General features: G+C 39.3%; 1 protein-coding gene across 2 annotated transcripts in view; it reads right to left on the reverse strand.

The window, feature by feature from the left end:
- Positions 1-1,217: 1,217 nt before the first annotated feature.
- The window catches only part of PIG-T (phosphatidylinositol glycan anchor biosynthesis class T), a 91,179-nt gene continuing 65,505 nt past the window's right edge, over positions 1,218-26,891 (reverse strand). For both annotated transcript variants that reach the window (XM_071663961.1, XM_071663970.1), the window contains 4 exons: positions 26,319-26,462; positions 13,106-13,355; positions 10,971-11,132; positions 1,218-1,725 (listed from right to left, as the gene is read on the reverse strand). In XM_071663961.1, the coding sequence (XP_071520062.1) occupies positions 1,467-1,725; positions 10,971-11,132; positions 13,106-13,355; positions 26,319-26,462 (815 nt within the window). In that variant the 3' untranslated portion in view covers positions 1,218-1,466. The remainder of the gene's footprint in view (positions 1,726-10,970; positions 11,133-13,105; positions 13,356-26,318; positions 26,463-26,891) is intronic.

A 26,891-nucleotide genomic window follows, 5' to 3' on the forward strand; every position in this document is an offset into this window, starting at 1 on the left:
AAATACCTTTCTCAGTGGCAGTTGAAGAGCCTTTAGTTTCCAGAGTTCGCTTTATTAACTCACCCTTTCTCCCTCTCTAACTCGAAACCTCATGTTCTCGTTGCCACAATGTTGCTTCTGACTCTCTTATTACAGACATAACTTCTTTGACTTTAACCTTTCTAGAATGGGCAGTTTGCATGCCTCAGCTTCAGGTTTGCTCATGCAGCGCCCAACAGGCCAGGCCTCTGTTATACAGAGATGTGTGAGTGATGGCCGATTCTATGTCTGCTTTTCCCCATCTACAGCTGGACTTTGGATGTTTTTGACCCCCATTATCTTTCCCCTGATATCTCTACATATCCCCTGAGAGGCAGGTGTGCACAATCTTTTGAAGAAACGAGAACTTTGAAGACCTTATCAAAAGCGGCACATGCGCAAGGAACAAAGAACATTATAAAGAGATAGAAAAGAAACATTACCTTAGTAAAAGTCTGCATCCAACATAGGGCCTTCTCTGTAGGTCTTCAGGTTACATTAGCCTCATTTGTGTGTGCGTGTGTGTCCAGCATGGCAGACATTGAGATCACATTGCTTGTCCAATCATCCGTCTCTTCAATCTACAACATAATCTTGGTCATAACTTAAAAGGTCTTCATATGCAACATGGATACAAAGGAATTCAAATAGAAACAGACCATTAGGTCCTTTCGATCTGTTTGTGAGTGGATGCAGAAACTTATGGAAAGCTTTTTGAAAATCAAGATAGATTAAACATAGTGTGGCATTGAATGAGTCATGCCTCTCAGATATGGGCTTCATTATTTTGTGGGTAAAGGTCTAGAACGAAGACAAGTGGGGGGTTGATGATGCAGGGCAGACCATCACGTGCATATGTGACTCTACTGCCAGCAAAAGGGATGGCTCAGGTAGTAGAGTAAGGGTCCTTGAAAATTTAAGGTAAACTCCTCTGACTACACTCTTGTGAGTCTGCTACCAGCAAGAGGGAGGGTGCAGGTGGTAGTATATTGGCCCTCCCAGTACACCAGCTAACTCAAGGAATATCTCGTCCCCTGCTGGGAGTAATTCATCAAATAAGCTGTTTATAGCAGCCACCCAGGATGGTATTGACATCTTGTCTGAGGAGTGTTAAAGTGGTACCCAGAACCATCTTACACTCTCCATGTTAAGTTATTACACATTAAAAATCAATTAGTCTGGTCTCAAAAAGGCTCAAGTATCAGTGAACTGTTTATTAAAAAATTACAGACAACTTTTAATGATAATTACATTCATTCATGGTTGCTAACTTTAAGAGCAACAGTATAAACATACTAGTAAATAGTAACATCATTTCATTCATCTTTAATGAATGTCATTTGTGATTAAACAAGTACAATAATGAGAATCAGTGAACTAGAAACTGGGAAAACATTGTTTATGTTATGCCATCTAATGTTTATTACTTTTAATACACCTGGAACTTTTCATCTGTCTTTCTTACTTTCATGATCATTCACTGACTTGCTGTTTATTTTAACCTCCTCCTCCTCCTCTTCTGTAATATCTTCCAGCTCTTCTCTGTCTTCATAGAGTGGATTCTCTTCAATAATAACTGGCTCCTGTGTTGCTTCTTTGCCAACAATGTCATTTTCTATTTTGAGGGTTCTTTTGAATATTCCTTTGACTCTGTTCATCATACGACTTAAGGGTGATTCTTTTGGTTCTATTTTCTTTAGTATTAGTCTGAAAAATAGGAAAATCATAAATACATATCAAACCAATACCGATAGTATAAATTACCAGTATTACAAAGATTATCAAATTACAATACTAATATTTTAAATAAATCACTATCTTAATATATACTGTATTCAACAATGGGAAATATATATTTTTTATAATACAGAATGTATATGCATGTATTCAATCCTCCAAGTGCTGTGGATTCAATTTAATGTTGAGCAACAGTGTATTATGAATGTTAATTAACAAATGTAATTTCCTGCCTCAAAATTCAATTCTGCATGCATTTTAACCCAGGTCAACTTGTCAAGGATGGCAATCCAAACAAATGATAAATCACTGGAGGTACCTGGAGGCCTCAGCAACCTGCTAATGACCATAGTAAGTGGATGCACTGCACCCACTGCCATGCCCCCACCAACTATACTTAGGACTGACCTATCCGATAAATATGTTTTTTTCCGAATGAGGAATATGAAAAAAATAATGATTTTAATAGTTTTTTGTTCACTTAATCACACACACACATAAAGAATCAAACCATTTTGTGTATTGAGGACTTGCTCATCCATTGAATAGTAAGTTTCTATCCAACTATGAATGGTTGTCTTAATTTACAAGAAAAAAATATTGGTTTTTACATTCTATGTTCAGCTTTTCATAAATATATAAGTATAGAAAAAGCTCTTCCACACCTGAAAAAATTTCACTAAATACCTTAATAATTAATGCTAATAAGCTATTCCTCTGTACTCTTGTATCATTTTTAAACCTCAAACTTTTCAGAGCAAAGCAAACCTGGTATATGATCAAATTTTCCATATTACCACATACTGCACATTCCATATTCATTCAAGTGCCACACCTCTGGATGGATAAAATTAATTATAAAGGAATTTTGAATCTGTAATGAACCCCCCCCCCTCCCCTCCCTTACTGTTTCTGCACAAAGTTGATCTGGTATGATTAAATAATTGCTTTGTAATGTTACTGTATTGTTTTTAGCTACTAAGACATTTAGAAAATGAAAAAGTCATATCAAAGCCAAGGCAGAGATTAAGGGAGGAAGGAAGACCAGTAAGTGTTGGTGCACTTACTCCCTCCTATAAACACATTTACACCCATACCCCTCTCTCTCTTTCATACACACACACACACACACACAGAAAGGATATGAATCTGTCCAGTTTTAGAGTAAGAGTGGTGGATGGTTGGAATAAGCTAAGTGATGAAACTGTAGGTGTTGGAAGTATTTATAAGTTTAAAAAGTTGATGCAAAAGACAGTTCAACAGTTGAGTACCTATGAGTAGAAAACTCTCTTCTAGTTCTGTAAAAATAGTTTACTACAAACGGTTAGTTAAATGATTACCTTCTTTTCCATTCCCATGTCACATCATAGTTCTATTCACCTTTTCCTTCGTAACATTCTTCATACCCATTAAAAACTGTACTGACCTCTAATCCCCTTGACTTAACACCAATACGTGTAATATTATCAAAATCATCACTTCACTGGAACTTTTACGTCAGTTCTTCCAGAAACTGGAGACTAATAACATCATCACTGTAAACAATGATCTGAAAGACCAACTATGTGCATAGGAAACAAAACAAAGTAGTCACAAGAAGAACTCTATCTTGACGAACTCCATGCAGCAGCTAAAAAACAACAGTCATTTAATAAGAAAGGCAGATAAACCAAACATCTGTGGCATCCTCAACAAAGAAGACTACAAACACAAACTTGACAACATCCTCAACAACATTACAAAATTTAAGAAAATCACGAGATCAACAGAACAATTCAAAACCAAGGTTAGCAAATTCATCAGCACCACCAATCTAATCAGAAGCGAACACCTGCTAACATCCAACACAGGACACAACACACCTGGATACATATATGGCAAAGACAAGCTGCATTAACCAAATAAACCTTCCTGCACCATCACTTATCAAGTCACCACTCCAACATAAAACACAGCTAAAGAGATTAACAACATTATCATGAAGTTCCTCCCATCAAAGAAAGTAATAAGCTCTACTGTTGAATACCACTAATATCTCCCCTCCACTACTCCAGGTGAGCTCATAGCATCTCTTGATGTTGAAAGCCTGTTCATAAATATTCCCATACACATCACAATCAACATCATCTGTGAAAACGTGTACAATCACCCTGACCTAAGCAACCAAGCATCCCATACACCACCCGACTGCAACTTTCGGAAGCATGCTCCATTCCGACAGACTGATGGCACCCTATACAACCAGACAGGAGTGTCCATGGGCTCATCTCTGAGGGTACTTTTGCAGCATTCAACAAATACCACCTCAAAAGCAATGTCCAACAGGAAGATGTAATAAGCACATCTATACACTTCAGATACATTAATAACATTTGTGTACTCATCAGAGATAAAAAACACCTCACCTATGTTAAAACAGCCATAATAGATAGCTCAGTTCTGTAATTCACTCATGAACCAAGCATCAACAATGAGATGCCAATCCTAGACATCATGGTTAATGGCAACACTGATGGCTATGTTACCTCCAATCACATGAAACCATCAGATCTCAGCTGATATCTACATGCAACAAGAGAATGCTCTCAGTGCTATAAAACTGGAGTCACTTATACAATGTTACACTAAGCATACAACACTGCATCTAACTGGAAAATCTTTCACAAATAAAAATCACAAATAAAACAAACCCTCATAATATTTGGTTATAAGAACTCTGACTTCAAACAACTAAAATACTTCAAGAAAAAAAAAACTCATAACAGCACACAAAATATATCACTGCAACCAGATGTTACATTACTTGCTTACAAGATGGGTGAATGTATACTAAAATACTTCAAGAAAAAAAAACTCATAACAGCACACAAAATATATCACTGCAACCAGATGTTACATTACTTGCTTACAAGATGGGTGAATGTATACTATGAGACATCATCTCCAGAAACATAAACCATACAACACATGGAAACAAAGTCAAGCTGTTATCTAGTTAAAAAACTTATGAACCAGCTATGTTAAAAAAAAGACACTATAAGAAAATCCAATGTAGTTTATGCATTCACATGTCAACAAGGACTCTGTGAGCTCCTCATCAACATGATTTAATTGGGAGGCCTAACACGTAAAACATCTAAAAGACTTACCCTACATCTGCACGAAGGCTCAATCAAATAACATCACTGAAAAGCATAACACTACCCTTATATGAGAGAAAAATGTTAAATATGAAATGATACTGCTCTGTAAAGAAGATACAAGATGCCTACACATTGCCAAAGCACTAATAACTAAGGAAAGACAACTAGGAGGAGGAGGAGGAACAAAAGAAGAAGTGGAAGAAGAAGAAAAAGGAAAAAATATTAAGAAATTGAACTTTTTTCTTCATTTTCTTATTCAGCATAAAGAGTAACATCATGCAAATCTGTAAAGCTAAAAATTTCAATAAAATCCCACCAGAATGTTTAAATCAATAATGTGAACACGAGCCACAACAGGATACTAGAATTACATGCACTAGCACCATGCAATAGCCAACAAGCACACAGTGCTAAATGCATATCCACCTAAATGTATTACCCAGCCTCACCCGGCTACCTACAGCCATTTCCACCCACTCCACTAACCTCTCCACAAGCTCCTGAAGATGATTTGATGTTTTCAAATTGAAATGTTGAGACAACCTTTGGAGGGATCTTACACAGCCTCCCCAGCCATGTAAAAAGAGATATTAGACAACGTGAAGGATTCAGAATCTGACACAAACCAGTTATCAGGTCATTTTCACAGAAAATATATCAGAAGGAGAGGGTGAAGAGTTGTAGAGGTTTCCAAAAAAGAGGAACAATGTTGAGTAGAAAAGAGTAGTAAGAGTATGTGAGCTTGGAAAGGAGACATGTGTAAAGAAATACCAGCAGAGATCAGTTAAATGTAGAATGGCAAAATGTGAGAGTAAATGAAGCAAGGGGAGTGGATGAGTGGAAGGGATTTAAGGAAGCACTGATGGCATATGCAAGAGGCATGTGGCATGCAAAAGATGGGAGGTGGCAGATTAGAAAAGTTAGTGAATGGTCAAATGAAGAGGTAAAGTTTCTAATAAATGAGGAAAGAGAGACATTTAAGGGAAAGCAGCAAGAGATCAAGAAGAAGGTGCAAGGGTTGAAAAAGAGGGAAATTGAGAGTTGGGGTGAGAGTATCATTAAACTTTAGAGAGTAAAAAGATGTTTTGGAAGGAGGTAAATAATGTGTGAATGAAAGACGAGAACAAATGGGAACACTGGTGAAGGAGGCAAAAGGGGAAGTAATAACAAATGATAAAGTTAGGAGATGGAGTGAGTATTTTGAAGGACTCAAATGTATCTGATGATGGAGTGGCAGTGTAGGGTGTTTTGGCTGGGGAGGAATGTGGAGCGAGAGAGTTATGTGAAAGTGGTATGGTGAAGAGGGAAGAGGCAGTGAGAGCCATGCATAAGATGAAATGCAGCAAGGCAGCTGGAGTTGATGGTATTTTAGTTGAATTTTTTGAAAAAGGGTAAATGTGTTGACTGGTTGGTAAAGATATTTACGGTATGTACGGATCATGGTGAGGTGCTTGAGGATGGGCAAAATGCATTGTATAAAGGCAAGGGGATAAAGGTGAGTGTTCACACTACAGAGGTATAAGTTTGTTGACTATACCTGGTTAGTTATATGGAAGGGTACTGACTGATAGGGTGAAGGCATGTACAGAGCATCAGATTGGGGAGGAGCAGTGTGGTCTTAAAAGAGGTAGATGTGTGGATCTGGTGTTTGCTTTAAAGAATGTGTGAGAAATGCTTTGAAAAACAGTTGGATTTGTATGTAGCATTTATGGATCTGAAGAAGGCATACGATAGGGGTGATGTGCTTTGTGGAAGGTATTAAGAATATAGGGTGTGAGAGGAAAGCTGATAGAAACAGTGAAAAGTGTCTATCAAGGGTGTGAGGCATGTGTCCAAGTGGGAGAGAGGAAAGTGAAAGGTTACAAGTGAAGGTTGGTCTGTGGCAAGTGTGTGTGATGACACCTTGGTTGTTCAATTTGTTTATGGATAGGGTGGTGATGGAGGTAAATGCAAGAGTCTTGGAAAGAGGGGTGAGTATGCAGGTTGTGGGGAATGGGAGGGTGAGGGTGTGGGAAGTGAGTTAGTTGTTGTTTGCTGATGATAAAGCACTGGTGGTAGATTTGAGTGAGAAACTGCTGAAGTTGGACACTAAGTTTGTTAGAGTATGTGAAAGGTGAAATTTGAGAGTGAATGTGAATAAAAGCAAGGTTTGTAGGTTCAACAGGCTTGAAGGACACGTTAGCTCAGGTGTGAGTCTGAATGGAGAAAAAGTGGAGGAATTGAAGTGTTTTAAATATCTGGGAGTGGACATGGCAGCTAACAGAACCATGGAAGTGGAAATGAGTCATAGGGTGGGCTATAGATACTGTTGTGCAGAGGGGTTTGGATGTGATGGAAATGAAATGTATGAGGACAATACGTGATGTGAGGTGGTTTGATTAAGTAATGAAAGGTTATGAGTGATGTGTGGTAATAAAAAATGTGGTTAAGAAAGCAGAAGAGGGTGTGCTTAAACGGTTTGGACATATGGAGAGAATGTGTGAGGAAAGGCTGACAAAGAATATGTGTAGGAAGTGTAGGGAACAAGGGGAATGGGGATACCAAATTGTAGACGGACGAATCGAGTGAAAAAGATTTTAAGCAATTGGTGCCTGAACATGCATGAGGGTGAAAGGCATGCATGGGATAGACTTAAATGGAACAATGTGGTATACTGGGTTAGACGTTCTGTAAATGGACTGAACTAGGGCATGTGAATCTATATCTACATCTCTGATGCCTGTTCCTAACTGGAACTACCTCAAGTGGCTGGCCACGGCAATAAAGTTTCCATAACTAGTGAAATCCAGTGCCACTTCTTAGCCTTTTTTTTGCATCACATGTGAAGCATCCAAGGTAAACCATGAAGAGGTCGGTAGGGTCTGGATGTGGATTGGGAGCTATCATTTTGGTACATTACATATGACAGCAAAAAAATGGATGTGAGCAGGTGCAGCCTCTCTCCACCTGCTTTTAGTGCTACCTCGCTAACGTGGGTTGGCTTGGAACCTTGGGTAGGGCATCTGGCTGCCTCAGCCATGTGGAGGTTAAAAGACAGGCACAAGACTTCTAGTGTTTTACGTGTGTCCCAACTTCATCTGAGTGGGGGAAGCATGGACTTTAATCTCATGCGGTTCTGATGGTGTGACAAATATGTCGATGGACAGACATATGTTTGAAGCCAACCTGTGGTGTATATACATTTGTCTGTCCATTGATATATTCGTCACACCATCAGAGCCATGTTTGATTAAAGTCCATGCTACCCCCACAGAAATGAGGTTGGGACATGTAACAACACTATAAGTCTAGTGTATGTGTCTTTTAACCTCTATATGGCCGAGACAGCCAGACGCCCTACCCATGGGTATACTGGGGTCGACGTGCTGTCAATGGACCGAACCAGGGCGTGTGAAACATCTGAGGTAAACCATGGAAAGGTCTGCTGAGCCTGGATGTGGATAGGGAGCTGCTGTTTCGGTGCATTACACATGACAGCTAGAGACTAAGTGTGAACGAATGTGGCCTTTTTTGTCTGTTTTCCTGGTGCAACCTCACTGAAGCAGGGAGTAGCGATGCTATTTCCTGTAGGGCAGAGTAGCGCCAGGAACAGATGAAGGAAAGCAAGTATGAATATATAAATGTTTATATGTCTGTACATGTACAATACATACATACACGTATCAACATATATGCATATACACACACAGATATTTGGTATTTGGTAAACACGTGATCACTTGTTTACCAAATGGCATCCTAGCTACATCTCTTTGTTGTCTATCAACTGACTTATATTTCTTTCTTGTATCTCCCCTGATGATGTGATTGTTACACGAAAGTGCACTTGGGAACTTATCATGTTTCATTTTCCCCGTGGACTCATAGGAATATACTTGATCACATGCAAAATTGTGATCCTTTCCAATATGTATATGTGCGTGTATGGACATTTATGTATATATATATGTATGGAGGGAATCACAATTTTGCACGTGATCAAGTATATTCCTGAGTCCATGGGGACTCATAGGAATATATGTGTATATGAGTGGATGGGCCATTCTTCATCTGCTCCCGCATTAGCAAGGTAGTGCAAGGAAGAAACAAACAAACAGCTCCATTACTTACATCTACTATCTAACTGTTGTGTATAATGCACCAAACCCATAGCCCCCAATCCACAACCTGTCCTACTGGCCTTTACATGGGCCCATGACTGCTTTATATGCCCTAGTTCAGTTCACTGACAGCACATATCCTTCTGTCCACAACACATCACTCCCAAGTCACTCTATTCCATGCATGTCTTACATCTCCTGCATGTTAAGGTCCTGACCCCTTAAAACCAATTTTGCTCTATCCTTCCATCTCCAAATCTCTCTCCCTCTTCTCCTTGTCCCCTCCACTTCTGATGCATATACCCTTTTTGTTAACTCCTCATCACTCATCCTCTCCATATATCTTACCCATTTTTCAGCATATCTTATTGAGCTCTCACAGCCAAACAGTTCTTACTACCACAACTCTCTCTTACCTTATCATTTCTTACTCAATCAACCCTCCAGACTCTACATATTGCCCAAAGGAATTTCATTTCCAACACTTCCACCAGCTTTCATACTTTCTGATCAAGGGTGTACACCTTGCATCTGCACATCTTTGGGACTACTTTATCACCATAAATACCCATCTTTGCCATCACAGACAGTGACCTTTTTTCCACACACCCTTCAATGAACCAGGACCTTAACCTCTTCACCCATCCAATGGCTAAATTTAACTTCCACTGTTTTATTCCCTATTATATGCATTCCCAGGTGCCTGAAATTTTCTGCTTCCTCCAGTTTCTTTCAAGTCTAGCCACTGTACTTAAAGTGCAAAGATCAGATTGAGAGGGTACAGAAAAGAGCAAATAAGATGGTATCTGAATTAAGAAAACTAAGCCATAATGAGAGGCTGAGTGATACAAAGTTGTCAATGAGAGAGAGAGAGAGAGAGAGAGAGAGAGAGAGAGACAGAGACAGAGAGAGAGAGACAGACAGAGAGAGAAAGACAGACAGACAGAGAGAGACAGACAGACAGAGAGAGACAGACAGACAGAGAGAGACAGACAGACAGACAGAGAGAGACAGACAGACAGACAGAGAGAGAGAGAGATACAGAGAGAGAGAGAGATACCGAGACAGAGACAGAGACAGACAGAGACAGACATAGGGAATTTTTTTCCAGAAGATGCTACACCTGGGGCATTAAAGGCCATAACAAAATGCTGGGTAAAGAGCATGTCAAAATGGATGTCACGAAGCACTGGTTTAAGGTGAGGGTAGTGGATGGCTATAATAAACTAACTAGAGAGGAAGTGAATGCTGGCAATTTGCAAAGGTTTAAAAGGCTACTTGATAGCACAGTAAGTTCATGAGAAGGCCCCACAAGATTAAAACTCTCTCCCTGTACTGTACAAACAGGTAATTATAAATACTTACTAGTTTCTGCAGTTTCTCTCTGGAACCTGCCACCAGAGCAGTGTCATTCAACAAAAAAAAAACAAGCTCACCTCCCAGAGTCCTCCCAACCCTAACAGACTGCAAACCCATTCCTATTTCCAAGACCCTAGAATTTGCATCCCCACAATCCCATCCCCTATCACTAGGGATGGGGGAGAAAGAATACTGCTCACATATCTCCTGCATATCACAGAGGGCACCTAAAAAAGGGGTTGGATGCACTCATGGGGGAGGGGATCATCTGTAATTACTTCCAATGGAGGATTTTCCCCCTGATGCTACTTCACTTGTGCAGAAAATAGCAGACATGCAAGAAAGACCATTCAATCCATAAACAAATTAAGCAATTTCTTTTTCTTTTTTAAGATGCTCTTGAAATAAGAGATGACATGGTTAAGGGATAAGAAGCGATCTAAGGTGAAGTTAAGTTGCTTGGATTCTATTTAAGCAGGGTGGCAAAGACAAGGACTTCCAGTACTTTGTGAGAAGAGTTGGTGCAATGCATTTCAAATTAATCCCGAGACTTAAGATATGTTCCTGAAGTAATATACTCAGCTGAAACACCTTAACCAATCTGATTACTTACTTTTTTGTAGTTATGTTGTGAATTGGTCCAAATGCCAATGCTACAACAGTACATGCGAGGCAGATAACATTGTAGGGCATCGAGAAATCTGGAGTGGGCAGACTCACAAGGAGAGTCTCTGTGTGGATACGCACAAAACTTGCACCATCTTGCACTGCCAATCTGTAATATATTGTAAATATGCTAATCATATATCAAACATTATAATTACACATTTCATACAGTGATACTGCTTTAGTGGAACTTCAGAGCAACTATTGAAATATATAAAAGGAATACTCATACAGATGATGACCTACCAGCAAAAGACCTTATTAATGCAGTGAAATCACATGAACAAAAATATTCAATTTAGGTATGGAGTGGTAAAGCAGTCTTTGACAAATTACTAATCTATCTACAGTTCTTCCTTTAATTTTGATGATATCTACATGGGAAGGATTGTTGTATACATATTTTAAGTTCACTCAAACACAACCTTAACCTACTGGAATGTCTTGAATGAAATATGAACTTTTCAAATTGTATACTAAGTTCGTTCATCATAAGTGATAAAAGTGCCCATTCATAATACCATCTTAAGGAATAAAATCGACTATAATATCCCTTAAGACTTATATATCTCACTACAACTATCCGTCTCTTCTGCAGCCAACTATTTCTACCTTAAAGCATACTACAATATATATCTTCTTGACCAAATTGTTGTCCATAGACCTTTCTCATGGTTTCTTCACGCCACATCTCTTACATGTGTTTTCTTTTAAAATGTATATTTCTAATTCTTCTACACAAAGTAAGTCAACAACTTTCACTCATCTTATTCTTTATCTACAAGACCGTAAAAACAAATTTTAAATCCATGAATTAGAAATGGGAAAAGAACTCTCTATCCAAAATTCATGTTTTGTATCTAAACTTTTCTCATCAGTGCAACTTAAAATCTTCTCCCTTGCAAGATACACTCTCAACTTCCAGCTTTTTCCAATACCATTTTTAATGATAATTATTCCCAAACATTCAAAGTCATAATTAAATCTTAATTCTCTTCAAACAGATATCTCACTGTGACTTTCCACCCCATACAAAAACAAGAACCTTGCACTTGTTTGCATTTCCTATCAACAATCTCTTCCTACCCACATTATCAGAGACTCACCAATCTCTGCTAATTCAACTAACAACAGCATTCTTTTAAAAACATCACAGACGGATTTTGTTTTCCTCCACCATCCTTCAACTCTACCTCATAATAATACCATGTCACTCATCTCATAAATTGTTACATCTATAAAACCATTACGGGATGGATCACTCACCTTTATCCCCTTTGCCTTTGTACAATGGCACTATACATGCATTCCGCTAATCCTCAGGCACTTCACCATGATCCATACATACAGCCGCCTTGTCAGATTTCATCTTCCGCAAGGCTTTCACCACCTCCTCTCTTCATCAAACCACTCTCCCTCACTCTCACACTTCGCACACCACCCCAAACAAAACACCCTGCATCTGCCACTATATCATCAAACACAATCAACAAACATTCAAAATACTCATGCCATCTCCTCACTTCATTACTACCTGTTATCTCTTCTCCCCTTGCCCCCTTCACTTATGTTCCCATTTGTTCTCTTGTCTTATGCATGTTATTTACCTCCTTCCAAAACATCTTTTGTTCACCCTAAAGTTTAATGATACTCTCTCACCACAACTCTTAATTGCCCTCTTTTTCAACTCTTGCACCTCCCTCTTGACCTATCACTTTCTCTTATACATCTCCCAGTCATTATATGTAATAGTTCTTATAATATCAAAATGACTCTGATTGCTTGTGGTGCATAATTTAGTTAATTTTCTTTCATTACAAATAAACAGTTTACAAACATAAATGTGTAAAACTGATAATATACATCCTGAGATTGCACATACACATCACTGTCAGTAAAAACATTACAAAACATTCATTAAAGAAAAAAGAAAAAAAAAAGATGAATGACCCGTAAGTCATAAATCATAACTATAAACATGTATGGGTAGGTCACCACTAGCTGCTGCACCCTGAGATTGCCTTGCAGATACAGGTAACATTTAAGAGAAAAGGAAATACTGTATAAGGCATTACAACTTACTTCTCCTTCAAGGTAGAACCTTTAATACTGTTGACTGAAACATTCCTTGAAGTAGGAAGAATAGCAGAAATGGTTGCTGCAGGAATATAAAACCCATGGTTTGCATCTGGAGGGTATTCTAGCCACTTAAGTAGGGCCCGTGTAAAGTCTAGGCTTAATTCTATGGTAGAACTAGCAGGGATTTCCACTACTGCCTCGTACAGCCATCCTCGCTCCCTGTCTCGAGCAGCCACCAGTTTAGAAACATACACTGTCAAAGTATGGAGGAAAAGTAAGTTATAATCTTATTACTGTGCACACCATGTAACTAAAAACTATATCATACTAATAGAAATATTATTCAGAATGATCCAATTTCCTTATTCTTTTTGTATAAAAAATATCTATCAAATAACTGGAAATATTTAGAAAGCACAGAATTAATCATCTAAAAAATCTGATTTCATCTAGGTAGAGGGTAAAAGGTATAAAAAAGTTGTGGCATATATAAGAATGTTACTCACTAGACTGAATATCAAAAATCTAATATCAGTAATGCTTATGATATCTATGGCCAAAAATTAGTATTCGGTGAGACCACACTTTTTATTTTTTTGTTTCATGACGTTAGAAAAGAATCTGCTTCTTTTCCTTTTGTAAGTTGCAAGATACTGCAGGCATTGGATTAGTTTACTTGAAAGTTTCATTCTTGTTTTGATACAAGTCTGCTGTAATTCAGATAACGTTCTAATATAATGGTTTGAAAATTGTATATTGGATTTGGTATAACTTTGCTGCAATTCTGAAATAGTTGTGTAAACCTTAAAATTTATAAAAAAACTGATGAGTAGTTAGTCCAGTCCAAAAATCCAATGCTATACCTCACTATTGCCATCATAATGTGTAGAACTACTGGAAATACCTCACTATTGCCATCACAATGTGTAGAGCTACTGCAAAGGGATTCTTCACACTCAGATACTATTATGTTAAAATCACCCATTAATAATTGAATGAAAAAGGTGAACAGCTTGTGAAATTGTGTGCTGAAAAACAATTAATGATTGGGAATACTTGATTTAAAAAGAGGTATATTTATTTTATCTATTTTGCTTTGTCGCTGTCTCCCGTGTTTGTGAGGTAGCGCAAGGAAACAGACGAAAGAAATGGCCCAACCCACCCCCATACACATGTATATACATACATGTCCACACACGCAAATATACATACCTATACATCTCAATGTACACATATATATACACACACAGACACATACATATATACCCATGCACACAATTCACACTGTCTGCCTTTATTCATTCCCATCGCCACCTCGCCACACATGGAATACCATCCCCCTCCCCCCTCATGTGTGCGAGGTAGCGCTAGGAAAAGACAACAAAGGCCCCATTCATTCACACTCAGTCTCTAGCTGTCATGCAATAATGCCCGAAACCACAGCTCCCTTTCCACATCCAGGCCCCACACAACTTTCCATGGTTTGCCCCAGACGCTTCACATGCCCTGATTCAATCCACTGACAGCACGTCAACCCCGGTATACCACATCGATCCAATTCACTCTACTCCTTGCCCCCCTTTCACCCTCCTGCATGTTCAGGCCCTGATCACTCAAAATCTTTTTCACTCCATCTTTCCACCTCCAATTTGGTCTCCCACTTCTCCTCGTTCCCTCCACCTCCGACACATATATCCTCTTGGTCAATCTTTCCTCACTCATTCTCTCCATGTGCCCAAACCATTTCAAAACACCCTCTTCTGCTCTCTCAACCATGCTCTTTTTATTTCCACACATCTCTCTTACCCTTACATTACTTACTCGATCAAACCACCTCACACCACACATTGTCCTCAAACATCTCATTTCCAGCACATCCACCCTCCTGCACACAACTCTATCCATAGCCCACGCCTCGCAACCATACAACATTGTTGGAACCACTATTCCTTCAAACATACCCATTTTTGCTTTCCGAGATAATGTTCTCGACTTCCAAACATTCTTCAAGGCTCCCAGGATTTTCGCCCCCTCCCCCACCCTATGATTCACTTCCGCTTCCATGGTTCCATCCGCTGCCAGATCCACTCCCAGATATCTAAAACACTTTACTTCCTCCAGTACATACACATATATATATATATATATATGTAAGTGTGCAGGAAAGACAGTCATTGAGCATTACTAGAACAAATACTAAGTGACTGGTGTGCAAAAGACTTCTGGATGCAAATTCGAGAATATAGTAATTGGTGGGATTCCTGATCATTACTTTGTGGATGCTAGGATGAAGATTTGTAAGGTTTTTGGAAAATAGGAAACGTTATGGGTGAGAAAAGAGTGGTGAGATTAAGTGAATGCGGAAAAGAAGAAATAACAGCCAGAGAGACTGATTGCAGAATGCCAAAAGGTGAGAGCAAATGAACCTAGGGGAGTGAGTAAGGAATGGGAGGTATTTAGGGAGGTAAGGCTGGCATGTACTAGAGATGCATCTTGTATGTGCAAGGAAGAGGGTTGGCAGGTTACAAAGGGTAGCAAGTGATAGAATGAAGAAGTAACATTCTAGAGAAAGAGGTATTGGCTGGTACTTATGATGAAGAAGTCCAAATAATTGGGATTATGAGAGAGAGCAGCAGGAAGTCAAGAGGAAGGTGCAGGGGTTGAGGAAGTGGGCGGATGTTACTTGTGGTGAGTGAATATCAGCAAATTTCAGGAAAAATAAGATATTTTGGGAAGAGGTTAATACTTAATAGTGTGTGAAAACAAGAGAACAAATGAGGATATGGTAACAGGTAATGATAAAGTGAGGAGATGAAGTGAGTATTTTGAAGGCTGTTGAATGTGACTGATAACAGGGTGGCAGATGTAAGGTGGCTGGGTCTGGGTGGTATGCATGATAGAAGAATCATGGAAAGTGGTTTAGTAAAGATAGAAGTGGTGGTAAAAGTCTTATGTAAGATGAAATGTGGCATGGTGGCTGTTGTGGATGGTGTTGCAGTAGAATTTCTTAAGAAAGAGGGTGACTGCTTGTTAATTGGTTAGTTAGGATTTTCAGTGTATGTATGGATTACAGTGATGTGCTGTAGGATCAGTAGAATGCATGTACAATGTAAAAAGGCAAGGGGGATAACGGTAAAAATTCAAACTACAGAGAAAAAAGTTTATTGACTATACCTGATAAGTTGTAAGGAAGAGTATTGATTGAGGGTAAAGGTATATACAGAATAGCACATTGGAGAGGAGCAATGTGTTTTCATAAGTGATAGACACTCCGAGGAACAAGTGTTCGCTTTAAAAAATGTATGCGAGAAATACGTAGAGAAACTAAAAGATCTGTAAGTGGCATTTATAGATCTGGAGAAAGCATATGATAAGGTTGATAAAGATGCCTTATGGAAGGTTCTAAAAACAAAGGTGTGGGAGAAAACCTGCTAGAACCAGTGAAAAATTTTCATCAAGGGTGTAAAGTGTGTATGTGTCAATGAGGGGAGATTTATATAAAGCTACATAGATACACAGACCTTAAGGTCTAAGTGCAGTGGTCTGGAAAAAATGCAGTTCCCTTAAAAGAGCAGCAGAAAAGAACAGCCAAACAAAGGCTCTCTCCCCATCCTCCACTCTCTTCAGCAACATGCCAGATGGAATACGGGTAGAGAAAAATACCTTTTAGGTTTAATAAACTTGATGGAAATTTTCATAAGAGTCTTTTGGTAGAATGAACATGAATATGTCATGCATCCCATCACCAATATCATGCCTCCCTTTACTTTTGTTGTAGAGACAACAGTGAGGATAAATCTGAGTTCCAGCCTCTTGACTTAACATTTTTATGTTATTCCTGATGGAAGAAATGATGCAGTAATTCTTTCTTACTCTCTCAAAGCATGTGACATGGGTTAATCAATGCTGGTATGTTACCACAACATGGCCAAGGAGAGATCTATGGTTGATGAGGTAGCATGATATACCACTATGTTATGAATGAGTGACTTAATGAATTATTTAATACTGGAGAAAGACAAGTCATGATCAAGCCTAATTTCAAAGATATTAAGGGTGTTGCTCAGAACAATATTTTCTGGGAGCTTATTCCTCGCATCAATAATGTCATTGGTAGAGAAAAATTTAGTACAGTCCAGATTAACTTGGTGACCTCTACATTTTGGTCCCGTTCCTCTCATCGGTAGTGCTGGCACTACTGTAAAGAAATTTTCAATACCAATGTTACTGAATGCTTAAACCTGTGGATGCATGACATTTCTGATCAACATCACTGCATGACTGGGATCAATTTGACCCCATCCAATATCTCTCAGTATAATATTTGTTCCGTGTGTGGCGGGGTGGCAATGGGAATGAATAAAGGCAGACAGTGTGAATTGTGTGCATGGGTATATATGTATATGTCTGTGTGTGTGTATATATATGTTTACATTGAGATGTATAGGTATGTATATTTGCGTGTGTGGACATGTATGTATATATATGTGGGTTGGGCCATTTCTTTTGTCTGTTTCCTTGCGCTACCTCGCAAACGCGGGAGACAGCGAAAAAAAAAAAAAAAAAATATATAAATTAGGTGTAATGGGTGCATCTATATCATACAAGTGCAAAAACTAAAATAACTTTGAAGCAAAATACTATAAATTTAACACAAAAGACAGTAACTTATAAATGGAAACTTGTCTCCTTTAAATCAACATGGAATGCCATCGTGAGGTCTACTCCACCACACGAGTGATGTTACAAAATAATATTCAGAGCAAACAAATTCACAATACAACTTGCATTTTGAACATTTTTTTTTTAATTTTTATTCCTTGGGCACAATGAACATCTTGAATGTTTCTTTGAAGAAAGAGATGCAGTAACACAGTCCTGTCCTGAACTGCACAAAGCAGCACCAGCATTCCCTGTACTTGTGACTCAAAGCCATGCCCAGTTCAGAAAGAAAAAGTCAACTTCTGTGACTCTTACCCCTGTGATGATCCACAAACATGCACGTGCAGAGAACAAATACATTGCAGCATGCCAGATCAACCAAATTACACCAAACAGGAACATGCCATATCTTGCTTGTGTATTTAACACTGTATGTATGAACTTGCTTATCTACAATGTCAACACCTCCTTTAGTTGAATTATAATACAGTACTGATTGAGAGGGTAAAGGCAAGTACAGAGCATCAGAATTGGGAAAAGCAGTGTGGTTCCAGAAGTGGTAGAGGATGTGTGGATCAAGTGTGTGCTTTGAAGGATGTATGTGAGAAATATGTTAACAGATGGATTTGCATGTAGCATTTATGGATCAGGAGAAGGCACATGATAATGCTGATGTGCTTTGTGGAAGATATTAAGAATATACGGTGTGAGAGGAAAGCTGCTAGAAGCAGTGAAAAGGTCTTACCAAGGATGTAAGGCACGTGTTTGAGTAGGAAGAGAGGAAAGTGACTGGTTCCCAGAGAATGTTGGTTTGTGGCAGGGGTGCGTGATGACTCCATGGTTGTTTAATTTGTTTATGGATGAGGTGGTTAGTGAGGTGAATGCAAGAGTTTTGGAGAGAGGAGCAAGTGTGCAGTCTGTTGTGCATGAGAGGGCTTGGGAAGTGAGCCAGTTGTTCACTGATGATAAAGTGCTGGTGGCTGATTCGGGTGAGAAACTGCAGAAGTTGGTGACTGAGTTTGGTAAAGTGTGTGAAAGAAGAAGGTTTAGAGTAAATGTGAATAAGAGCAAGTTTGTTAGGTTCAGTAGGGTTGAGGGACAAGCTAATTGGGAGGTAAGTTTGAATGGAGAAAAACTGAAGGAAGTGAAGTGTTTTAGATATATGGGAGTGGACTTAGCAGCGGATGGAACCATGGGAGTTGAAGTGAGTCACAGGGTGGGGGAGGGGGCAAAGGTTCTGGGAGCACTGAAGAACGTGTGGAAGGCAAGAACGTTATCTTGGAGAGCAAAAATGGGTATGTTTGAAGGAACAGTGGTTCCAACAATGTTATATGGTTGCGAGGTACGGCTATAGACAGGGTTGTGTGGAGGAAGGTAGATGTGTTGGAAATGTGGTGTGAGGTGGTTTGATCGAGTAAGTAATGAAAGGGTAAGAGAGATGTGTGGTGATAAAAAGAGTGTGGTTGAGAGGGCAGAAGAGGGTGTGTTGAAATGGTTTGGACACATGGAGAGAATAAGTGAGGAAAGCTTGACAAAGAGGATATATGTGTCAGAGATGGAGGGAACAAGGAGAAATGGGCTTTGAGTGTTTGGGGCCTGAAAATACAGGAGGGTGGAAGGCATGCAAGGAATAGAGTGAACTGGAACTAAGTGGTATACTGGGGTTGACATTGGTTATTTGTTAAGTTTTCTTTCCTCTGCTGGGTGAGCTGTGGGTATCTAAAAAGTTGATAATCATGTCTTTTTTTGCCCCATCTAGAATGCTCTTGTTCCTTGTTCTACCTTGGGTCTTTTCTGCATGTTTGGAGCACCAAAGTGATCATATCTTTAACATATGTAGCTGCACACTTGTTCATAAGCATTTATGAAGTTCACAATGGTGGGCATAGGACTGTTCTAATATCTGTCTGTAAGAGCTCTGATTGGAACAAGTCAATTGTGATGGTGAATGGCAGTCCTTGGTGGAGGGGTGTCAAGGGGGTAGGAGATCTCTGTGACGGATGTTTCAGTAGTTTATTGCCAAGATGCTGTATGAGCTGCCGGTGTTAGATGGAGATGGCAGACAGGTTCAGTGAGATGAGGGCCTCAAGGTAGGTGGTGTGTGAAGGACTGGTCATGATTCTGCACTCCCTATGTGTAGCTGTTAGTGAGGAGGACCAATCTGGAGAGCCTTAGGTGACTTTAGGTAGAATGATGGTTCAGGCATTCCTGAGCTCAACTGGTGGGACACCTATTAATTCAGATGGCTGATTAGGTATGGTCAGTATGAGGAAGATTTGATGATATTGCTAACGTGACTCTTCCAGTTCAAAAGTCATCCATTTTAACATCAATAAGTTTGAAGTATCTGAGCTACCTCTGGTGTTGGGAGTTTCAGCAACAACTTTATGTATGGCAGGTTGAATTATTTTATGATAAGTATTCCTGAGACTAGGTTTCCATAGAGATCAAGACATTATTCTATGTTTCTTAATTGCTCTTTAAATTCTTGTGGCTTTGCATCTGGTGCCTTATTGATTAATATAATGACCAGGTTTTGGTTTTCAATCTTAGCAGCAAGTGCTTCTAATACATCATTTGAGGAGTGCATGAGCTCAGTTGTTATAAGAATATCCATAATATACAGTTCAACTTCTCCACATGATCATCTAGTCCTATTTCATCAATGCAGGTTTTAATTTGGGATCTAGACTTCACTCTTCATTTGGTCTTTAATGTGTTTCAGTAAAGGCCAGAAATGTAATTTGTGTCCCTGTGTGCTGGCATATATAGTTGTTTGTGTTATTATGGAAGTTAATATGCTTCGTTCTGCTGAGCTTGGTTGAATGCTTTAAGTTCCTTTTTCATTTTGTAAAGGGAGAGCAGTGCCATTTTCTCCTCTGGCTGTTCTCCCCTACCTTTGTTTTGTTTGATCATATCAGGTCTGAAAGAGAGCATGTACTGTGACTTGCATTAGGGATATGTCTCATTGTTATATGTGGTAGTCTTTGCAGTAGTCATTTAGGCAGTGCCTACACTCTCATGATGATTTGCACAATCTGAGTGGTAAAAGTTGTATCCTTCCCCAAAGCAGCATTTACTTTTCTTAAGTCAATCCAAACATTTTCTGGGGGGGTACATAGTTATATTTTTTCCAGTAAAATATGTCATTGTCTACAAACTTCGAACATCCTGAAAATTTCTTGTTTTTCATTGCATCATATCTCAAACTCTCCATATCCTTGGGAAGGCCTAAGATAGTTTCCTGGCCTCCACTTTCTCCTCCATCTCCTTCCATACCTGAGTCTCTGTCTCTTTCTGTGATTATGTCTGTGCTTGAAGTGTCCTGGCCTCCACTTTCTCCTTCTCCTTCCATACCTAAATCAGTGTCTCCATCTCTTTAAAATAACATTAATAATAATAATGATTTGGTAAACAGAGAAGAGGTAGTAAAAGCTTTGCGGAAGATGAAAGCCGGCAAGGCAGCAGGTTTGGATGGTATTGCAGTGGAATTTATTAAAAAAGGGGGTGACTGTATTGTTGACTGGTTGGTAAGGTTATTTAATGTATGTATGACTCATGGTGAGGTGCCTGAGGATTGGCAGAATGTGTGCATAGTGCCATTGTACAAAGGCAAAGGGGATAAGAGTGAGTGCTCAAATTACAGAGGTATAAGTTTGTTGAGTATTCCTGGCAAATTATATGGGAGGGTATTGATTGAGAGGGTGAAGGCATGTACAGAGCATCAGATTGGGGAAGAGCAGTGTGGTTTCAGAAGTGGTAGAGGATGTGTGGATCAGGTGTTTGCTTTGAAGAATGTATGTGAGAAATACTTAGAAAAGCAAATGGATTTGTATGTAGCATTTATGGATCTGGAGAAGGCATATGATAGAGTTGATAGGGATGCTCTGTGGAAGGTATTAAGAATATATGGTGTGGGAGGCAAGTTGTTAGAAGCAGTGAAAAGTTTTTATCGAGGATGTAAGGCATGTGTACGTGTAGGAAGAGAGGAAAGTGATTGGTTCTCAGTGAATGTAGGTTTGCGGCAGGGGTGTGTGATGTCTCCATGGTTGTTTAATTTGTTTATGGATGGGGTTGTTAGGGAGGTGAATGCAAGAGTTTTGGAAAGAGGGGCAAGTATGAAGTCTGTTGGGGATGAGAGAGCTTGGGAAGTGAGTCAGTTGTTGTTCGCTGATGATACAGCGCTGGTGGCTGATTCATGTGAGAAACTGCAGAAGCTGGTGACTGAGTTTGGTAAAGTGTGTGGAAGAAGAAAGTTAAGAGTAAATGTGAATAAGAGCAAGGTTATTAGGTACAGTAGGGTTGAGGGTCAAGTCAATTGGGAGGTGAGTTTGAATGGAGAAAAACTGGAGGAAGTAAAGTGTTTTAGATATCTGGGAGTGGATCTGGCAGCGGATGGAAACATGGAAGCGGAAGTGGATCATAGGGTGGGGGAGGGGGCGAAAATTCTGGGAGCCTTGAAGAATGTGTGGAAATCGAGAACATTATCTCGGAAAGCAAAAATGGGTATGTTTGAAGGAATAGTGGTTCCAACAATGTTGTATGGTTGCGAGGCGTGGACTATGGATAGAGTTGTGCGCAGGAGGATGGATGTGCTGGAAATGAGATGTTTGAGGACAATGTGTGGTGTGAGGTGGTTTGATCGAGTAAGTAACGTAAGGGTAAGAGAGATGTGTGGAAATAAAAAGAGCTTGGTTGAGAGAGCAGAAGAGGGTGTTTTGAAATGGTTTGGTCACATGGAGAGAATGAGTGAGGAAAGATTGACCAAGAGGATATATGTGTCGGAGGTGGAGGGAACGAGGAGAAGAGGGAGACCAAATTGGAGGTGGAAAGATGGAGTGAAAAAGATTTTGTGTGATCGGGGCCTGAACATGCAGGAGGGTGAAAGGAGGGCAAGGAATAGAGTGAATTGGAGCGATGTGGTATACCGGGGTTGACGTGCTGTCAGTGGATTGAATCAAGGCATGTGAAGCGTCTGGGGTAAACCATGGAAAGCTGTGTAGGTATGTATATTTGCGTGTGTGGACGTATGTATATACATGTGTATGGGGGTGGGTTGGGCCATTTCTTTCGTCTGTTTCCTTGCGCTACCTCGCAAACGCGGGAGACAGCAGCAAAAAAAAAAAAAAGAAAAAAAAAAAAAAAATGAAAATAATAGTAATAATATCCCTGGGGATAGGGGAGAAAGAATACTTCCCACGTATTCCCTGCGTGTCGTGGAAGGCGACTAAAAGGGGAGGGAGCGGGGGGATGGAAATCCTCCCCTCTCAATTTTTTTTTTTTTTAATTTTCCAAAAGAAGGAACAGAGAAGAGGGCCAGGTGAGGATATTCCCTCAATGGCCCAGTCCTCTGTTCTTAACGCTACCTCGCTAACGCGGGAAATGGCGAATAGTTTGAAAAAAAATAAATAAAAATAAAAAAAAATAAAAATAATAATTCATGGGAAAAACTGAACTGGAATGATGTGGTATCCAGGGGTTGACATGTTGTCAATGGAATGAACTAGGGCATGTGAAGCAGACAGGGTAAACTGTGGAAAGATCTGTAGGCCTTGGCTATGGATATGGGGCTGTAGTTTTGGTGCAATGCTCATTATAGCTAGAAAATGGATGAAGGGAATGCAGCCTTTTTTCATCCATTCTTGATGCAACATTACTACCACAGAAAATGATGAACAAACATCAAAAAATAACAATAATGAATGGTTTATTGAATTAGGCAGCTATTCGGTTGAAAATACACAGTTGAGAGATACAGCAGAACTGGGATGTCATAACACTTACTAATTAATCACAGAGAGTTCAAGATCAAGGTAGGGCTGGATACTTCTATGCAATGGATAAGCACAAGAGCGATGTGCATCTACATACTCAAAGTGGAAGATATAAAGGAAGTTTTACAGACAGTTCTATTGATTTTACATTTAGTATTTAGTGATGATTAGTAGAGCATTAAATGCTAAATAGTTAGATGACAGATGACTTACAGTAATACTGTAGTTGACACACATTACGTACTTAATGGTGAACATAAGTGATGAACAGTGTCATGTTGGATGAGTTACAGTAAAAAATATACACATATTTTAAAGAAAACTAATATATTTGTGTGCTTAGCTGTACACTTGTTTTATATGATGTTCACAAAGGGGGTATAGGAGTATTCTTGTGTTTGTCTGTACAAGCACTAGATGGTATAAGGCAACTACAGTGACTGATGGCAGTGACTTGGGAAGACAAGGTCTCAGTGATGGGTGTGTAAGCAGTTTATTGCTAAACTGCTGTGTGAGTTGTCTGAGGGTGGGCAAGTTCAGTGAGATTGAGGTTTTTTGGTAAGCGGTGTATGACACGCTTAGAATGATTCTGCACTCTTTCCATCTGGTCCCTCTGTGTAGCTGTAAAGGAGGAGGACAAAGCTGGGAGGCATAGGTGAGGGTAGAATGAAGATGGCATAAACATTTCTAGGTTCATGTGGTGGGACATTGGATGGGTATGAGGATTATGCTGACATGGGTGTATGTCAGTGTCATGGTGTTTACAATGTGTGACAGCAGCTTTGACCCTCTAAACTTGATAACTTTCTCACCAAGTCACTGGTTCACTAATTTATTAGTAGAGTTATCCATGTTCTTGTTCACTATCAAATTCATGAAAAGGTGACAATCTTGTGCAAGGATGGTATATCCAATCAGGCATAATCCAATTATTAGGCTGGTGACGGTGGTGAGAAGAGAGGGAAGATTGTAAATGATGTTGGTAGTTAACTTCTGCCTGGGGATAGGGGAGCAAGAATACTTCCCACGTATTCCCTGCGTGTCGTAGAAGGCGACTAAAAGGGGAGGGAGCGGGGGCTGGAAATCCTCCCCTCTCGTTTTTTTTTAATTTTCCAAAAGAAGGAACAGAGGGGGCCAGGTGAGGATATTCCAAAAAAAGGCCCAGTCCTCTGTTCTTAACGCTACCTCACTAACGCGGGAAATGGCGAATAGTTTAAAAGAAAAGAAAGAAGCACCAGAAAGCTGTTGACACACGTCCATACCCATCAAGGATAGGACATAGCTGTGATCATGACTGTGCATGAAGATTCCTGGCCTCCACTCATACTGTCAGTTTCCACAATGGATTCTCCCTCTCTTTCCAAGTCTAAGTTGGTATCCATAGTATTCCTTGACTCTCTCCCGGTAGCTGTGTCAGAGCCTATGAGCCTACTATATCACTCTCCATAACAGCATCTCCTATTTCTGTAATCTTGTTTGTGGGCAAGGTGGGAGTGATGCCTTGCAACTTGGTCACTTTTAACAGTTTTAGGATAATGCTCCTGTGAACTCTTCTTTAACAGGTTCAAATTTCAAATTAATATATCCAAATGCAAGATGGATATGAGTTCTGCAGCATAAGGCCATGTCGTATCATTTCCCTGTAGAGTACTTCTAATAATTTTAATCATGTTGCAGATTATATTTGCACAATTGATATGAGAGCTTCCTTTGCAAGTTAAGCATGCAGTTCCTTCTTGACTGTTTATGGCATTCTCACATATAAAGGAGTTCCTACTAATTTTTCCAATAAAAGTTATATCATGCTCCCCTCTTTACATCACACAGTGAGGTATGTGGTTTATCACTAGGAATTAAAGCAATAGATGGCTGATTAAGTTTGGTCAACATCATGCAGCATAGGCATGCACTATTCTTCATTACTTTCGTCAAAATGAATCCTATTTATTTGTCCTGATTGGTACCTAAAGTTTCTACAGAAAATTTTCTTTCTACCAGCATAACAGAGGGGAATGCTTCCCTTTGTGATTCTTGGTTTCACAGCATATTCCAAGAGTTCTAAAGCTATGAAATAAGCCCACAAAGCTGCTCTACATAGCAGGTTCATTTAAAACCCTTAAAACTCTTGAAATATGCAGCAGAACCAAGAATCACAACCACCATATCTGGGTTTGATTCTACAATGGCTGTATCATCTGAACTCAGTATCTGCAATTTCTTCAGTTCTTCCCTGAAATTATTCCTCCAACTCTTCTACCTCAACTTTGTAACACTTGCACCAAACAAAAATATTAATATAAAACTGCACACCATATGACTGCATCTGAGTTAATAAGATTACTGCAGGTTCTCAATGTACTGGCAACACTTTCCCATTCTGATAACTTGATCTCCATTGATATATGATCTATATGGTTTTTCATGAGGTCACATTTACAGGATTTTAGACCTGCAAGCTATGAACATCATACAAAGGAGAAAAAAATCAGAGAGCTAAATCAATTCCGTTTCTTTAAATAAGTTGCCCATCCAGTGTTATTGATACTGCCTTTAGTTCTGCCCACATCAAATCTTAAACATGGTACTGGTGAGTATTGAAGAGAATTTTTCATTAACAACTATTCTTTTTACTTCAAACCAAAACACTTAAAATTCAAGCAAGCTTCCCCTATCATTTTGATCTGTCACTTAAAACATTCCTTCCTTTCCTTAGTAACTTAAGCATCTGGTAAATTCACAACTGCCTACATGAATAACAAGCATATCTACCAAAGACATACATGACTGCATCTGATCATGTGAATGAGAGGTGTGAAGGAAGAGCCGCAAATACCATGGCAGAACTTCCAGGTATACCAAAGACAAGGCCTCCGATCCTGTGTTGGTAAACTTGACGGTGATGCTTCCACTCTCCTGTCCATATCCTAATCATGAAGAAATAAAAATTGAAAACTGAGAAAACAATCAAGAGTAATGGCTAAGAATTTTTGGGGTATGTATTCCAGTTATGAAATGTAAAGGTACAACATACATTATAGTTTTCTACCAAGACTGCATAAAAATTAACTGCACATCTTATCAATGAAACTAATTGTCATTTGCAAACTGATAGAAGTGGGTCAACTAAACTTACATGGATAAGTGTTTTACCATGTGTGGTCACATTAACATAACTAAAGTTATCCAGAAAACTGTTTTATCCAGTGCTTCCTATATTTACTTAAATATAAGTCATTAATATGAAAATTGGTAGAGGAGAGCCTGGGAGCACTGATGCGCATGTTCTTTGCATAAATCAAATTTGAGAGCATGGACAGACGAACTCTACACAAAAGTTACAGTGTTTGAAATTA

The sequence above is a fragment of the Panulirus ornatus genome, chromosome 1 (genome assembly GCF_036320965.1).
Source record: "Panulirus ornatus isolate Po-2019 chromosome 1, ASM3632096v1, whole genome shotgun sequence".
NCBI classification, from domain to species: domain Eukaryota; kingdom Metazoa; phylum Arthropoda; class Malacostraca; order Decapoda; family Palinuridae; genus Panulirus; species Panulirus ornatus.